At 41.8% G+C, this 17,844-nt stretch overlaps 1 protein-coding gene across 4 annotated transcripts in view; it reads left to right on the top strand.

Annotated features, from left to right (window-relative positions):
- Nucleotides 1–16,874, top strand: part of Atp6v1a (ATPase, H+ transporting, lysosomal V1 subunit A) — a 54,301-nt gene extending 37,427 nt beyond the window's left edge. For 3 of the 4 annotated variants that reach the window (NM_007508.6, NM_001358203.1, NM_001358204.1), the window contains exons 9-15: nucleotides 391–513; nucleotides 597–711; nucleotides 2,271–2,334; nucleotides 3,346–3,549; nucleotides 11,011–11,105; nucleotides 13,199–13,370; nucleotides 14,760–16,872. In NM_007508.6, the coding sequence (NP_031534.2) occupies nucleotides 391–513; nucleotides 597–711; nucleotides 2,271–2,334; nucleotides 3,346–3,549; nucleotides 11,011–11,105; nucleotides 13,199–13,370; nucleotides 14,760–14,852 (866 nt within the window). In that variant the 3' untranslated portion in view covers nucleotides 14,853–16,872. Of the gene's footprint in view, nucleotides 1–390; nucleotides 514–596; nucleotides 712–2,270; nucleotides 2,335–3,345; nucleotides 3,550–11,010; nucleotides 11,106–13,198; nucleotides 13,371–14,759 lie in introns of all 4 variants that reach the window. The other variant, XM_006521721.3, reaches the window with a different exon arrangement.
- Nucleotides 16,875–17,844: the final 970 nt, after the last annotated feature.

The raw sequence follows: 17,844 nt of genomic DNA, 5'->3' as shown, positions 1-17,844 counted from the left end.
AATTATATTTGTATGCCATAGCCATGGCTGGGGTGCTCTTTTTCAGTCTGTGATGAACCCAGGTCAAAAGTGGCTCTTTGGTCTTCAGTACATGTTTTGAGGGCTTTAGGAAGTATAGAAAAATGTATAACATGTCTGGCCATGGAACATTTCATTTCTAATCACATTCTTTTAGATTGAGGTCAGTTACATATCTTACCTAAATGGAAAAGATTCTTGGAAGTATGCCTCAGCTGTGTGCCTAGAAAAATAAACTTGGGGAAAAGGCTAACACGAATCGTAATGTGCCTGTTGTGAAGTTTCTTAGGGACCTTGATAAAGTAAAGCACCAAGAGAAGCCATTAGTTTGTTTTCTGACAATATAACTTAACGGTGCTCTTCTCTATTTAGGAATTACACTATCAGAATATTTCCGTGACATGGGCTACCACGTCAGTATGATGGCCGACTCTACCTCTAGATGGGCTGAGGCCCTCAGAGAAATCTCTGGTCGCTTAGCTGAGATGCCTGCAGGTGAGTCTAGAGTTGGTTGTCACTGATAACATTTTAGGAGCTGCCTTTGAGCTCCCTTTTGAACTTTTCTTTTTGTCTTTCAGATAGTGGATACCCTGCATACCTTGGTGCCCGGCTGGCTTCTTTCTATGAGCGAGCAGGCAGAGTGAAATGTCTCGGAAACCCTGAGAGAGAAGGGAGTGTCAGCATTGTAGGAGCGTAAGCAGCCAAGTGTTTGCTTTCCTTTATGTATTTGTTGATTCTGAGGAGACCTGGGATTTCTGTGTAGTGTGGGCTGGCCTGGGACTAGCTGTCTTGCCTTTGCCAACAGACATGTCCCGCCATGCCCAACTCGTGCTGTTGACTTCTCAAAAGAAAAAGAACGTCACTTCTTTTAAAGAGAGGGCTGGGAAGATTGCTCAGTCAGTAAGTGTTTACCACACAAGCTTGAGGATCTGAGATTGCAGAACCTACAGTAAAAAAAGAAATGCTATGCGTGTTGCCGCATGCCTCTAATCCCAGAGCCAGGCATAGGGAGTGGAAACGGGTGAGGGATTTCTGCGGCTTGCTGGGCAGCCGGCCCAGACCACTTAGTAAACACCAGGCCAAGTGAGAGACTCTGTCTCAAAAACAAGGTAGATGACTCCTAAGGATCAATTCGTGAAGTCATTCACTGCCCTGCGTGCGCGCGCGCACACACACATACACACACACACACACACACACACACACACACACACACACACACATACGCACACACAGAGACACGCACACAGAGACATACACACACAGAGACACATACAGAGACGCGCATACACACACACACACCCCTGTATCCGCAGAAGGGAGCAGGGCGGAGGAAGGGAAGATATATATACACTGCTCTGGGAGTGGAACTTCCTAAGCAGAATTGCACTCAGAGCTTCGAAGGCGCTTCGTGAAGCAATTCAGGCCGTCTCTGTATCTTTGGGTTTCATGGGTGTGACTTCCATGACTTCGTAAATTCAACTCATTGTATCTTAGAACTAACTTTAAAATCTGAAGGCATGTTAAGAGGAGGTTATCTCAGGCTAAGGACAATGTATAGATTTATGACTACTGCATAAAGCCTTACAGCTCTCAGAACTTTCCTATTTCATCTTTGTATTAGAATTTGAAACTAATTACAATAAATGACTGTTTTCACTTCTCAGGCCAGATGGCATTCAGTAATTGCCATTCTTGTCCTTCCTTCCAGGAGTCATGTACTTTTAAAGTTGCACATGTGCAGACATGAAGGTCTAGGGAGAGGCTCACTAGGTTAAATGCTTGCAACATTGAATTCCCAGAGTCCACTTAAAACAGGATGCTGTAGGGCATTTAAAAATCCCAGCACCCCTGGAAACTCCAAAGACAGACACAGCACATGCAAGGGCAAACAGACTGTCTCAAACAAGGCCAACCCCACGGCTGTCCTCCGACCTCTGTGTGTGCTCCATGGTACAGATGCACCACCTCTGCAGATGTGCACACGGCGATTGGTTTTGGGTTTTGTTTATCTGTTTTTCAATAGGGTGGGGTAGAGTGTGCTGTTCGCTCATGTGCTTAGTAGGCGTGAAGCTTTGGATCCCATTTCTAGCAATAAAAACAAACAAAGTTAACTTTTTTTAAAAAAATGATGTTTATGTATTATTTTTATAAGAGTTTTGGTATCTTTGTATTTTTAACTTTCAAATATATGATGTATGTAATTATTTTTCATAAACATTTCTCATGGTTATATGTTGTTTCTAATCTAGAGTTTCTCCACCTGGTGGTGATTTTTCTGATCCAGTCACTTCTGCAACGCTGGGTATTGTTCAGGTATGTCTTCCCCTCTGCCGTACCCCAGTTGTAATTTAGCTAGGTGATCATCTGATAGTTAATTTAATCACTAAAGAACAGGCAGGAATTAAAAATAATAATGTTTTAATAGCATCCTTAACACTGAAAGTGTAACATATTGTTTTTTCTTAGTTCTTCACAGTTTATACTAAACATAACAGAAGCCTGGAATATATCCTTGTAGCAAGGTTTTCTTTAGTTAGAGTTATCCTACCCAATAAACTAACTCTTAGGTATAGAACTAAATAGGCCCCAAACTGCATAATGCCAAAACATCCCAGGACAGTCCAAGGTCCCATCAGAAAGTGGGTATCTCCAGTCATGCAGAGCACCTGGCTCCCCTCCCGCTGCTCTCCCATCGCTTAGCCTAGTAGTCTTCTGCATCTAGCTGCTGCCGGGGACAACTGTAGCCAAAGCACATCCACGTTGTGAACCGTAGGCTCCAAAGTGATGCAGTCATTACCCTCTGTCTGTTAACTATACCCGGTGAGAGCAAGGCTGGAAAATGTGGTTTCTGCCTAGACCGTTGTTTACCTGGGTCAGGTCAAGGCATATGTTTCAGTGGATAGCTAATCATTAAAGAAGCCTAAATTAAAAATGTGTGTGAATCAGAAGTATTAGTTTCAAATTATGTTAAGTTTTAATTGACTCAAGTGATAGTAACTCGAGTTCCTCAAAGGATTTTAATCAAGGTAGATGGCTGTTCTGTCTCAGTAAGCCCCTGGTCCTCCTGTTGTTATGCTGTAGTACTCTCCAGCTGCACCGACTTTCCTTTTTACTCTCACATTTGATACAGTTATTACCCACCATGAAAATGGAGAAATGTGATTTTAGTTACGATTGGGTTTTGCACAATTTAATATTGCAGTTATATGTACATATGCTAAGATGATACATAACTGGCCCAGGAAGTTAGAAAGTGCTTATTAGGGGCAGATAGACTGCACTGCTTTGAAAAAGAAAACCCTAACTTTTGTATTTCTACATCAGGTGTTCTGGGGCTTGGATAAGAAGTTAGCTCAGCGCAAGCACTTCCCCTCTGTCAACTGGCTCATCAGCTACAGCAAGTACATGCGTGCCCTGGACGAGTACTATGACAAGCACTTCACGGAGTTTGTTCCTCTGAGGACCAAAGCTAAGGAGATCCTGCAGGAAGAAGAGGATCTGGCAGAAATCGTGCAGCTCGTGGGAAAGGTGCGTGGGGGCTGCACTGGGTGCCATGCAGGCTGAGGAACCCTAACTATGTAGGCGCTTGCTTGGCTGGAGTAATGGCTCCTGACTAATCTCAGCACTCAGGGGACTAAGGTAGGGAGAGTGCCACAATTCTGAAGCTCACCTGTGCTAAAAATAACTGGGCCTTATATTCCATATGGCATGTATTGTGATCCTGGCTTCATGCCAGGTGAAAACAAGACACCCATCACCGATCAATCAGATATGAAATTAAAGCCCGCTAACATAACTTTTGTAGAGCAGTAGCGCTGGGAATCAAAGGATCAGATTCCAGTTCCTCTAACAGCTAGCTATGGGACCTTCAGTGAGTGACTTAATTACGATTGCCTAGATCCAGCTATTCCAGATGAAGATGGTGTAAATAACTGTAGTCATTTTAAATCTCACAGTTGAGTGATTTCTCAGGTCACATGAAGAACTAGCCAGGACTTAGTATTTCTCCCCAAGCCCCTCCCACTTTTGAGATAGATTATTACTATGTAGTTTAAGCTAGCTTCACATTCATAATCCTGTACTGGAATTGTAGGTATGTGCCACCATGCCACAGCCTGTTATTTTTATTATATCTGATGAAATAACCTCCTAATTTTTTCCAACAAAGGATAATGTTATTAGATAGCTAACATCTACAGCATATATTATGCATTTAGTATTTACAGAGTATTGTGATTCTCTCAGAGGAGCAAGAAATAGCCCTGCAATACCAGATAAAAGCAATTTGAGAAAAACATTTTGCTTATGAATCAGATTAAAATATTAAATATTCACTTATTAGACCTAGTTGGGCATACAAATACAATCCATCATGAAAAAGCAGAGTGTAGCCAGTGTGATGCAGAAACGTATCATTAGGAGCTGGGAGATGACTCAGTCAAGGGCTTGCTGCACAGCTATAGGCACCTGAGTTCAGATCACCAACACCCATGTGAAAGGCCACGGGTGCTGGTGTGTGCATGTGATTCCAGCAGTGTGGAGGTAGGCAGGAGGATCCCTGGGGCTGGTTAGGCCACCATTCTACTGGTAAGTCCCGAGTTCAGTGAGAAGAACATTAAGTGGAGAACAACTGAGGAAGACATCAGCATCAGCCTCTTCCTTCCACATGCACAAATGTAGGCATGCTGCGCACATGCAAACTTCTACACACATGTGAACATGTATGCATCCATATGTAAAACATAGTGCATCTTAACTTGCCAGTATAATAAATGTAATAGGAGGATGATACCTCAACCAATATGTAAACAATATTTGAAGTTTACTGTTCTTTTTTTTTAAGATTTATTTATTTATTATATGTAAGTACACTGTAGCTGTGTTCAGACACTCCAGAAGAGGGTGTCAGATCTCATTACAGATGGTTGTGAGCCACCATGTGGTTACTGGGATTTGAACTCAGGACCTTCAGAAGAGCCATCAGTGCTCTTAACTACTGAGCCATCTCTCCAGCCCAAAGTTTACTATTCTAATTTTAGAAATCTCTTACAAAGCAAAGAATAGAACTTTATAACTCTGTAAAAAATAATACGCTAATCTCCACATGGTAGTGTGTGCCTATATTGTACAGCAACTTACATACGATTGCCTATATTATACAGTACGTACAGTATATTGTACAGCGACTTACATACGATTGCCTATATTATACAGTACAGTACAGTAGCTGCTGGGGACACAGAATGGAAAGATACTTGAGCCCAGGAGTTTTATAGTAGCCCAAGCAACATAATAAGACGCTGTCTTAAATAAAACATGGGGTCAGGAAGGCTGGACAACTGCTTAAGAGCGCTCACTGCTCTCAGAGGACTTGGGTACAGTTCTCAGCACTCACAACCACCCTAAACTCCAGTTCTCAGAAATCTGATGCCATCTTCTGACCTCTGCATGTTCCCGTGTCCATACAGCAGACACAGAAGTATACACATGAATAGAAATCGAAATAAATACTAAAAAAAAAAAGCCATGGGGAAAGCTCAGTGGATAAAACAATTACTGTGCAACCTTAAGTACTTAAAAGTTCAGTTCCCAGCCATGCAGAAAGCCAAGCGGTCAGCTTCTAGTTCAATGAGAGCTCTTGTCTCACGGGAATGTGGGGACAGTGGTAGAGGAAGAAACAGTGTCCTCTGCCTTCCACATGGGCGTGTGCACATGCACAGTGCATGCATGCTACACACAGTAAGTGAGAATACCAGCAATCTATTGACATGGGAGTCTTTTACTTAATACAGAGGGAGAAATCTCAGATGCATTTAAAAAAAATTATCCAGATTGAAACTAGAATGCTTACTCTCACTGTTGAGTTGGATATGGAAGTCCTAAATAATGAAATTGTTTCATTCAATTAAAAAGAGTATTGTCTTAGAGTTTCTGTTGCCGTGATAAACCCCATGAACAAAAGCAGCTTGAAGAGAAATGGTTTGTTTCGTCTCATCCTTCCAGGTAACAGTCCATCAGAGAGAAAAGTCAGGGCAGGAACTTAGAGGCAGCAACTGAAGCAGAAACTGTGGAAGAGTGCTGCTTATTGGCTTTTCAGGACCATCCACCCAGAGTGGTGTACCCCTGTGTGATGGGTCCATCCACACTAATCATTAATCAAGAAAATGTCCCTCAGGCCAAATTGGTAGGGGCATGATTTTCAGTTGAGTTTCATGATTCACAGATGATTCTAACTTGTTTGAAGCTGACATTAAAAACTAACTAGCAGTGTTATAAAGGGAGGGATGTCATTATTGGTAAATGTCCTCATCTAAATAGAAAAATAATAGAGAAGCAGAATTAGTAAGAGTTGGGTGAGGGTCTTAATTTAGGATAAACAGAAACCAAGAGAAATTTCTATATAGTCACAGAGCACATAGTGTTCACATAACAGTGAACACTAGAGGTCATAGCTAGCATGGTGGCATGCTGTCAGTCCCAGCATTTGGGAGACAGGGGCTGCTGGATACTTGAGTTGGAGGCCAGCTCGGTCTACATAGTCCTGGGACAGCCAGAGGCTACAGAGTAAAACCTGCTTATGTTTTTAGACTCGTCTCAAATTTTAAAAAAGGAAAAAAAGGTGGGGTCGGGGGGGAGTATGATCTAAGTAGAATTGTATTTTTTTCCATCAAAAGCATTTTTAAATTATTCTAGGAGAAAGCTACCTGAAAACAGTCCACACGTTGGAATGGACTGAAAAGGTATTTCATGAGTCAGCTCAGTGGGTAAAGCTGCTGGCCCTGTCAGCCTGGCGACCTCGAGTTCAATCCCCAGAATCTTCATAGAGGTGGAAGGGGAAAACGCGCATCTCAGAGTCGTTATCTCCCTCCACAACTCTGCAGCATGGATGCACATACATGAGCACTCACACACATAGATGCACTAACGTAAATGTTTGATACCATTTCTGTTTGAACTATAAAGTCAATGCTCTTCCAAGCACATTTCTAGCTGACTTCATATTTCAACACTGGAGATTGTACCCCATGCATCCTAAACAAGCACTCTATTATGGAGCTACATCTCAGTCCACTGTAGCTAGATCTTCTGATTAGACACTAACCATTCTAAAGTTTATTTGCTGTCCTCGACATTCACTCTTAGGGAGATAAAACAGTAAACAAGGAAGGGATGTTCTCCTATTGGGTATTAACAGAAAACTATAGTAATGAAAAACAGTGTGGTATTGGCGAGATACCAGACAAGCACACCAGTAGACAGAGCAGGGGTAGACTTCATATCTGGATCCTCAGTCAGTACTGCATAGTGTGGCGCAGATCAGGTGAGGGAAGGATGGCTTGCTTTGGTCAGGAGTGGACCACAAAGGGGGTTGCTTCCCATTTCCACATGCAAAGGTAAACTACAAATAGATTAACATTTTAGGCATGAAAGGAAACTTTCACATTAATAGAACACAAAATTTTGGGGGATTTACTTTGTGTATGAGCCTGACAAAGGATGCACGTTTGGTTCCCAGATCTCTCAAACGTGGCAGCTCATGGCTGTCTGAATGTGGATATGCACATGAGAGTGCACATGCTGTTGGGAGCTAGAGGTGTCAGACAGTTGTAGACAGTTATGAGGTGGTGTGGGAATCAGATCTGGGTCTTAGGAAATGGCAATGTATGTTCTTAACTTCTGAACCATCTCCAGCCAGCCTTAGAAAAAACAGATCTATGACAAAGACACCCACACCCAGTGACTTGAGTTTAATTCCTGGAACCCACGTGGGAGAAAAAGGAACTCCCAAAGGGTGTCCTCTAACTTCCATGTCTGTTATGGCTCGCACGTCCACGCATGCACACACACACACACACACACACACACACACACAGAATTAATATACACACACATACATACTTACATACATACAATACATATATAAATGTTAAAGAAAACCAATCTTATAAGACCCTTTTTGTTATGTAGGATTAGAACAGGACTTCTGCAGTTTCCCTTAAGTAAAACAAGAAAAAGCAACGGTGGGGCTGGAGAGATGGCTCAGTGGTCAAGAGTGCTTGCTGCTCTTTCAGAGGATCTACATTTGGTTCCCAGCACTCACTTGGCAGCTCATGACTATCTGTAATTCCAGTTCCAGGGGGTCAAATACCCTTTTATGGCCTCTGTGGCACTGGGTACACATGGGTATACTAAACATATATTCAGGCAAAACACTCATACACACAAAATAAATATAATAAATTTTTTAAAAATTTATTTATTTTATGTATATGAGTACACTGTAGCTGTACAGATGGTTTTGAGCCATCATGTGGTTGCTGGGAATTTAACTCAGGACCTCTGCTTGCTTCAGTCCCCTCTTGCTCCAGCCCAAAGATTTATTTATTATTGTATGTAAGTACACTAGCTGTCTTCGGACACACCAGAAGACAGCATTAGAGCTCATTATGGATGGTTGTGAGCCACCATGTGGGTATGTGAGTGCTGGGAATTGAACTCAGGACCTTCGGAAAAGCAGTCAGTGCTCTTACCCGCTGAGCCATCTCTCCAGCCCCATATAATAAATTTTTAAAGGAAGTTTTCTATAATAAAATTGATGGTCTACTGTCTAAAATGTAACCAAAGGATAGAGCAAACATAAAAAAAAGGAAACCAGAAATATTACAGACCTATAGATAGTCTTTCAAACAACAGTGATGCAATAGTCTGCACTAGTTAAATGGCAAAAATTGTACAGCTGGGTGTTGCCAAGTACTGTGGGATCTGGGACTGGTGTACAGTTGATGGGTACATCATCTGGAGTGGCCACAGTAGACACAGTGCTGGGGGCCTTGAGTCCTCAGCAGAGAGATACAGTAGTAGAAAATTAGATGAGATTGGATTGCCCTCTAACAGGGGCAAAGATAAAATATAAAGAATGGAGGATTCAGCAGGCAGTGGTGGCACATGCCTCTAATTCCTTAGGAGGCAGAGGCAGGTGGATCTCTGTGAGTTCAAGGCTAGCCTACTCTACAGAAGGTTATCTAAGATACCCAGGGCTACATAGAGACACTCTGCCTGGTGTGTGTGTGTGGGGGGGGGGGGGGGGGCGGGAATGTGCATACAGAATGAAATTGCCAAGGTTGAAAGAAGTAAATTATGTAGCAAAGAACAGCATGGTGTATCTTTAAATCACCATGCCAAAAACACTAGAGAATGCTCTAAATAATGAAAATGCTTTCTTAGAATAAAATATACATTTTTATATAATTTAAACAAAACATGATGCATGCTTAAAATATGTGTGGTTGAAGAAAGAAATAGAGATGAAAGAGATCTTTTGAAAAGAAAGCTATGAAAGACTTGATCCTTATCTAACGTGCTAATGCAACTAAGTCAGCCCAGAGTGCCTTGAGCTCTGGGATCTGTCCCTCTCTCCTCTTGTTAGTGAGCCCAGCAACAATGGTATTATCTCATGTTTGCCTGGGTGGTTACCCAACAGTAGAGCATTGTAGGCAGTGATACTTAGTGACTGAGGCTCTATAACTTAGCATGCCAATAAAACAGCCCTCACATAAGTGAATACTTACTGTCCACTATAGTTCTAAACATCCTGTAATGTGAAGAACAAACTAACTTTATGGACTGTTTATTCTGTCAAACAAACTTAAAAAACTGGATTCAAGTAATAGAGACAGGGTAGGGTATTAAGTACTTTAAAGAAGTGGGGGAGGATCAGGGAGGAGTTGAGGGAAGAAAGAATAGGATCAAATATATTGTATATGAGTCTAAGAAAATAAATGTTAAAAACATGTGGGGCTTGCATACTGGAGAATTGGCTCAGCCACTAAGAGTACTGGATGCTCTTCCAGAGGACCTGGGTTCAATTCCCAGCATCCACATGGCACCTCATAGCAGCCTTTAACTTCAGTTCCAGAAGGTCTGATGCCCCTTTTCTGGCTTCTGCCAAGTACTGCACATACACAGTACACAGACATACATGACACAAAACACCATACACATACAATAAAAAGAAATAAATCTGAAGGGGGCGTTGGGGAAGAAGTTCAGTAGTTAGAGTACTTACTGCTCTTGCAGAGAACCCAGGTTGTTTCCTGCACCCACATCAAACAGCTTACAATTACAATTACATGTGTAATTCCAGTTCCAGGGCATCTGAGACTCTCTTCTGCTTCTGGAATCGTGTGGACACACAGCTGTATACACATACACATAGATGCTTTTCAAAAATAATAAGGGCTAGTGAGATTGCTCAGAAGTTAAGAGCATTCGTGTGGTGATTCACAACTCTTCCTAACCCCCGTTTCAAGGTATCCAGTGCTTTCTTCTGACCTCCGGGAGTCAGGCATACACATACTACACATACATACATGCAGGCAAAATGCTCATACACATAAAACAATAATTAAAAAAGTAAGCCTACTCATGTTGACAGCAGTATTGTCCACAGTAACCAAGAATGAAAGTGACTTGAATGTCCACTTATTAGTGAATGAACTCACAGTACATTAGTACAATATTTCTACCTATTAGTGAATGAATAGGCAATACATTAGTACAATGTGTGATCTTGCTTGTCAGTTGTCTAAACTAGGAAGGGGAGCAGTGTAGTTTGTGTACTTAGGGTTTCAGGGATGCAAGAGGGGCAAGTTTAAAAACAGCTCACAGCAATGTGATATCCTTTCTACTACTGGACTTTGAGAGGTTCAATTCAGACCTGCCTGAAACTCACTTTGCTATCCAGGCTAGCCTAGAACTCAGAGTAATCCTCCTGCTTCAGCTGGCTGAATACTGAGATCATAGGCATGAGCCCACTGTGCCTAACTGCTAAATGCTAGATTTTATATTTATGTGCTGGTTTCCTACTATTAAAAAGCATAAAGCTCTCTTATTAGTGATAAATGATTATACGTCGATATATACTTACTAATTGTTACCATTGATCCCATGCAATGGATTACATTTCTAAGGTATCCTTTTCTTTCCTAGGCCTCTTTAGCAGAGACGGATAAAATCACTCTGGAGGTAGCAAAACTTATTAAAGATGACTTCCTACAGCAAAATGGGTACACTCCTTATGACAGGTACGCTCGCTGCACTAATTTCCTTGTTTATTTCAGGATTTTCTGTTGTGTTTTGGCAAAGAGCTGCCTGTGCATTGAAAACTGTCTCACATGAGTGCGTTCTGATTCAGTATATTGCTTATTGTAGATGTTCATAGCAGACTCTAATGTGCCCCTTGTCCCAGTTTGCTTGGTAGTCAAATTCTGACAGTACTTTCACTCGCAAGCAAGCGGCTGTAATTAGTGACTTGTGGCTCTGTGTGCAGACCTGGCCCGCCTCTGCCTCTGCTTCCTTCCCTGCCGCTTCCTACTGGCCTGGCCTAAGGGGTGGTTTTTAGATTTCTCCTCCTTATTTCATAAGAGTCTCATGTTTCTTGCTACCAAAAAAAAAAAAAAAAAAAAAATCTTGCTGAGTGCCCCTTCTACCTTCTTTCATTTCCCTGTGCTTGCCCGTTTTCCATTTTATCTGCTAGTGCTGTGGCTGTTTTAGAGTTAACCTAAACCTGTTTTAAACATTAAGAATTTGAGGTTTTTGTCTTAAGATAGCCTTCTCTCTTTAATTATATTTAACTCAATTAAAAAAGAGAGGAGAGGAAGATGGGAAGGGAGGGAGGGAGAGAGAACACTAGGAAGATGGCTAAGTGTACCTGATTTTATGTCCCCAAATCCACACAAAACCAAGCACAGTAGCATATATGCATGTGTCTCTACCTCCTTATGGGAAGGTGGATGCTGGAGACAGAATCCTAGAAAGCTCATGGACCAGCTAGAAGCTAGTGTGGTGTTCACAGCAGTGGGCAGCAGAGGCTCTTAGAGAAGATGGAAGGCAAGGACTAACACCCAAGATAAAAACTGAGCAAATAGAAGGATTGAACAGGGAGCCTGATACAGCTGTCTCCTGAGATGCTCTGTCAATGCCTAATACAGAAGTGGATGCTCACAGCCTTCCGTTGGACTGAGCACAGGGTCCCCAATGAAGGAGCTAGAGAAAGTACTCAAGGAGCTGAAGGGGTTTGTAGCCCCATAGGAGGAACAACAATATGAACTAACCAGTATCTCCAGAGCTCCCTGGGACTAAACCACCAATCAAATAAGACACATGGTGGAACTCGTGGCTCTAGCTGCTTATGTAGCAGAGGATGGCCTAGTTGGTCATCAGTTCGAGGAGAGGCCCTTGGTCCTGTGAAGGTTCTGTGCCCCAATATAGGGGAATGCCAGGGCCAGGAAGAGGGAGTGGGTGGGTTGGGGAGCAGGGGGAGGTGGAAGAGGATAGGGGATTTTCAGAGGGGAAACTAGGAAAGGGGATAACATTTGAAATGTAAATAAAGAAAATATCTAATAAAAAAATGTAACCAAAAAAAAAGAAGGATTGAACAGAATGTAGGGCAAGTCAAAAGTAGGCCAGTGTAGCAGCCTTAGGACCGTGATCTGTCCTGAATGGGACCATTACTTAAGGAAGACAGGCAGAATTCTTCAGAAAGATTGTAATAGGATTCATGGAGTTGAGTTTTTGCTCGCCTGTGTGTGTGTGTCTATGCTTTTAAAAGGTATGAATAGATAAAAAAATGAATATACTAAAGGGAACAGATCTGTGGGGTCGGGGGAGGTGACAGCTCCCCTTGGGAGGTGACACCAAGACCCTGGGTTCAGCACAATGAGAAAAAATGAGGGAGGAAGATATGCGGGCACGGGGTTGGGGGAGACCAGGGTAACTTTAGCAACTTTTCAGTTCTCTGTTTTCCTATTATTCCTTAAACCTTCTCCCTGGTCACAAGGGAGTCTGCTACACAATTGTGTTAGCACTTGAGCTACATATTGAATTGCATGTATGAATCTGACTGCTGACTAGTCTCAAGAGGGTGCAGTCCTGCCCCGTCATCCTCTGGTTGACAGTCTCAGCAGAGCAGCCAGCATTTCTTTCAGTACAGGCGTATTTGTATCCGTGTATGCCATTCCCCACTCTTTCAGTCCTTATGTAGCATCTAGTGAATAACAGCAGAATGCATATTGCACGGACTGATGGCCAGTCATTCATAACTAAAGTTTCACGCAGTAAATGTTTGAATTTGCTTTGTAGGTTGTTTTTGCTGACTCCCTGTTGTTCGTTTCCCTAGGTTCTGTCCATTCTACAAGACAGTGGGGATGCTGTCCAACATGATTTCATTCTATGACATGGCCCGCCGAGCTGTGGAGACCACTGCCCAGAGTGACAATAAGATCACATGGTCCATTATCCGGGAGCACATGGGGGAGATTCTCTATAAACTCTCCTCCATGAAATTCAAGGTAACCAACTCTTCTTTTCCCCACTCTCTCCCCTCCTCCCTCCCTCCCTCCTTCCCTCCCTCTTACCTTTCCTTCCCTCCTGTCCTGCCTTTTTTTCCTTCCTGTCCTTTTTGAGTTCCAAACCTGATGTATGAAATTTTCATTTTTCTTTTCTGTTTCCGATTTATTCTCATTTTATTTATGTGTATATGTGTGTTGGTCATACATACCTGTGCCACAGGTGTGCGAATACCTGCGGGGGCCAGAAGTAGGTGTTGAATACCTGGTATGGGTGCTGAGAACTAAGCTTGGGTCCTCTGGGAAAGCATCAAGTCTTTCTAAGCCCCTGGTGTGCTCTTTTCATTAGGTTGTATAAAACCAAAGCAGTCTTCCAAGTTAGCTTCACTCAGGAATTCCAGTGGGAAAGATAGTGGTGTGTCGTGTCTGTGGGGCTAAGAGATGGTTGTCGGGTAAAAGCTCTTCCTGCTCTTGCAGAGGGCCTGGGTTCAATCCCAGCACCCACGTGGAGGATTACAGCTCCTGAAATTCCAAGGATCTAGCACCTTTTCCGACCCCCGAGGACTCTTGCACATAAATGATATGCAGACAGACATTCAGACACACATGGGCATGGTTTTTTTTTAATAAAAAAAATTATAGTATATCATATCCAAAATAACTCGTAATGTATTTCCTCTGTCTTAGCTACTAGCAGTTTAAAGTGAAGTCTCGGCTGGACCAGTAGCTTCTTAACTAGAGGGCCTTTTATCTCTTCCACCCTCCACATTGTTACAACATTTAACCAGTTAAGTGGCTTACCAGTTGAAACACAAATGTATGAATATTTTTAAAGTGTTTGATGAATTAGATTACATTTCATTATTTCTTAAGTCATGATTTATAGGCACACACAATAATCATCCATTAAACATGATGCTCTGGATGTATTTATACTTCAGAAACAGAGGTCTACGTCTAGAGGTCACAAGGTGACTCAGTGGGCAATGGCACTTGCTGCTTAACCTGATGACTGGCTTCAGTTACATGAGCTGTCTTAGATAACTGTCGTGTTTCCCTTCTCCATCTGAGTGTGATGCCATCAGGCCTTGAAGAGGAAATTCACTGAATTTTAACTTCCTCTTCTTGTATACACACATACATCTAATGTGTGATGCTTCAAGATTCCCACTAGTTTACACAGCTCTGTAGTTTGATCATTGAGTGTCAATAGCAGGCAAAATTCAGAAATGAAATGTTTGATTTTGTTTTAGTCCATTTGCACATTTCCACTTCAAAAGAAAATTGGGCTTACCTGCGATTTACCAGTTGATACTCCATATTAATAAATAAACTATCATACATCTTGAAAATTATTTTCTATAGGTAAATTTGTATTCTTTTCTTTTTCAGGATCCAGTGAAAGATGGCGAGGCAAAGATCAAGGCCGACTATGCACAGCTTCTTGAAGATATGCAGAATGCATTCCGTAGCCTTGAAGACTAGAACTGTGATTTCTTCCCTCTTCCACGGCAAGCTCATACGTGTATATTTTCCTGAATTTCTCATCTCCAACCCTTAGCTTCCATATTGTGCAGCTTTGAGACTAGTGCCTATGTGTGTTCTTGTTCATTTTGCTGTTTCTTTGGTAGGTCTTATAAAACAAACATTCCTTTGTTCCAGTGTTTGAAGGAGCTAGCTCCCTTACCTTTATCTGAAGTGGTGAATGTAGTGCATATGATATACATTGTAAGATACACATTGTAACATGATCCATACTGTAAACTTGTATGTAAGGTGACTACCCCTTCCCTCATCTCCAGTAAACTGTAAACAGGACTACTGCATGTACTCTGTTGGGAATGGAAGGCCAGAACTCCATACCGTGGATGGATGGGTACTTAGGAAACAACTCAGCATTTGTAGTCAGACCACTTGTAACTTAGTGGTTTGTTGAGTAACCATTTTGCAGGAAATACTTCCATTTAAAAACATAAAAGATTAATGTTCCAATTATTTGTATCAATCAGGACCATTTTTGTGGGGCACTTGGGAACTATTTGTTTTTCAAACAGACATTTGCAAGACTGAACATAATAGATAAATCAGTTACCTCTGAAAATGTGAAAGAAAGGAAAAAAAAAAGAACCAGGTGGTCAAACTTAAATTGACATCATCTTGTTAAAGCATATTTTATTTCACTAAGAGAAATTTAATATCAGAGACTTTTATATACTCAATTACTAGAAAACCTTTTTTTTAAGTACAATTTAAAAATCATTGAAAATGTGATCCACATCATAGCCATTCTTTTCCTCAGACTTAGTCAGACAAGCTTCTCAGAGTGGTGGGATGGGGATTAGAATACCACAGACACTCTGCAGTGCCTGCAGGCAGTCGGCCCCAGGACAACCACTGCTGTAGGAGTTTGGGGCCAGGGTGGCATGGTTTTCACAAGGTACACGTGTCACGTGTTTGTTTGCCTGTTGACATTCTGAAAACAGCAAGTTTACCAATTGCAGAAAATACTTTCTGTTTTCTCTTTCACATGCTCAGAAAGCTTCTCAAAGGTATCTGGTCACAGCAGCTTCCTTCCTGTTATAGAGGTAAAAGGTGTTCTTATATTTAACTGGTAACAAAAGAAAAAAGAAAAAAGAAAAGATCAATTTTTGTCTTGATGTTTCAGTGTGTTTAAATAATAATTCCCATACTTGCTTAATAAGGCTCGCTTCAGAGAGCTTGGCGAGCGAGCTCCCTGTTCACTCTCTCCAGCTGATAGTGCTGTCAGTATACACTTCAGATGTAATGTGTAAATCCTTGCTGGTGCATGTCTACACAGTGGACTGCTGCTGAAGAAGGATATTCTTCCAATTATTGAACACTGTTGACAGATATGGATTATGCAATGGCTTGTTGGGAGGTGGATTAGTGGTGCTGCTTAATCGGTTTGCTTCCAATGTGGCTTCGTATCCAGGAGCCCTGACTAGCGGAGATGAGAAAGATTTCAAAACCTGTCTGCTTATACCTACCAGCAACCTAGGCTTGTGATCAGAATGAATGATCCCAAGAAACTACTTGACCAAGTTTGTTTTTGTTGTCCTGGATTCGAGATGTGTTTTCTTCCTTGCTCTAAGACTGTTGATGTATGAGTGTGAAGAGGCTACAGAAACAATGCCCAGATTTTCACTGTAACTTTCCCTTTGCCCACACTGTAGAACTTGAGATTGTTCACTGATAGTGCGTCTTTAGTAAGGATGTGTTAAAATATAGCAGTCTTTTTAAAAGATTATGCAGTTCTCTATTTATTGTGCTGTGCCTGGTCCTAAGTGCAGCCGGTTAAACAAGTTTCATATGTATTTTTCCAGTGTTAAATCTCATACCTATTCCCTTTGGAAACTTCCATCCTGAACAATGAATAGAAGAGGCTATATAAATTGCCTCCTTATCCTTAAGATTTCACTATCTTTATGTTAAGAGTAATGTATAATTATTAAAATCTATGAAAAATAAAAAGTGGATTTAAATTAACTTTTCTTTCCCTTTTTATTCTTTTTGTGGGGGAAGGCGGGGTGAGAGCTCTGAGAAAACATTACATGTGTATTTTAACTTAATGTTGCAGTATGTCCTTTTGGAAGTGTTTTACTGTATGTGTATTACACGCATCTTGAGGTTGGATTGTGGCATTCACAACCGTCTGTACAGCATCCTACAGTCACAGCACGGGGCAGTTGGGAAATACAGTCAGCAGAATATTTTCCCGTTATAAGTGAGTTAACTTTTTCAAAGTTAGAGGCAATCCATAATGCTCATTTCAATTTTTGTCAATTTAACTAAGTCTTGTAATGGAAACAATTTTAGATCTCATATAACCATTTACCAATGGCCATTGTTGCTTTCCAGTATGTTACCTAGATGCGCATATGTGAGGGTTATCAGATAGGCTTGCATGGCTGGAACTGTGGAGTCCCAACAGTAGCCATCTATGTCCTCAACAGACAGTACCTGGTAGCTACTCAGTCCAAGAAGGACTTAGGAAACCTCCAGAGCTCATGTGGAAAGGCTGGAGTGGCTGGAATCTGGATGAGTAACGGCAACAGCAGCAGGCATTCAGGAAGACAGGAGTTTGCACCAAATGTCTTCTTCCTCCTGCCTTTGTTCCACCCCGACCCCAGCCTGTTGAATGAGGCCAACCACAGTTAGAGTTGGCCTTTCTTAGTTGGCATACTAACCATCTGTGGAAATGGCCACACAGACACATCAGAAATATGCTTTACTAATATAGACATCTCTCAACCTGTTAGTCGGGCTGTCTAGGGGAACAGAACACAGCTAGAGGGGATTATTAGGTTGGTTTATAAAATATGCACTGAGTAGTCCAAAAATGGCTATCTTACACTGGATATGTCTAGAATCTGATGACTTTGCAGTCCACAGGCTGCGGCCTTAGCATCACAGTCTGGTGCCGAAGGTCCAGACTAAAGAGTAGTCTTCAGTCATG

Source organism: Mus musculus, chromosome 16 (assembly GCF_000001635.26).
Source record: "Mus musculus strain C57BL/6J chromosome 16, GRCm38.p6 C57BL/6J".
NCBI lineage: Eukaryota > Metazoa > Chordata > Mammalia > Rodentia > Muridae > Mus > Mus musculus.
Note: the sequence above shows the minus strand (reverse complement) of the source record. Positions and strands in the feature narration are given on the sequence as shown.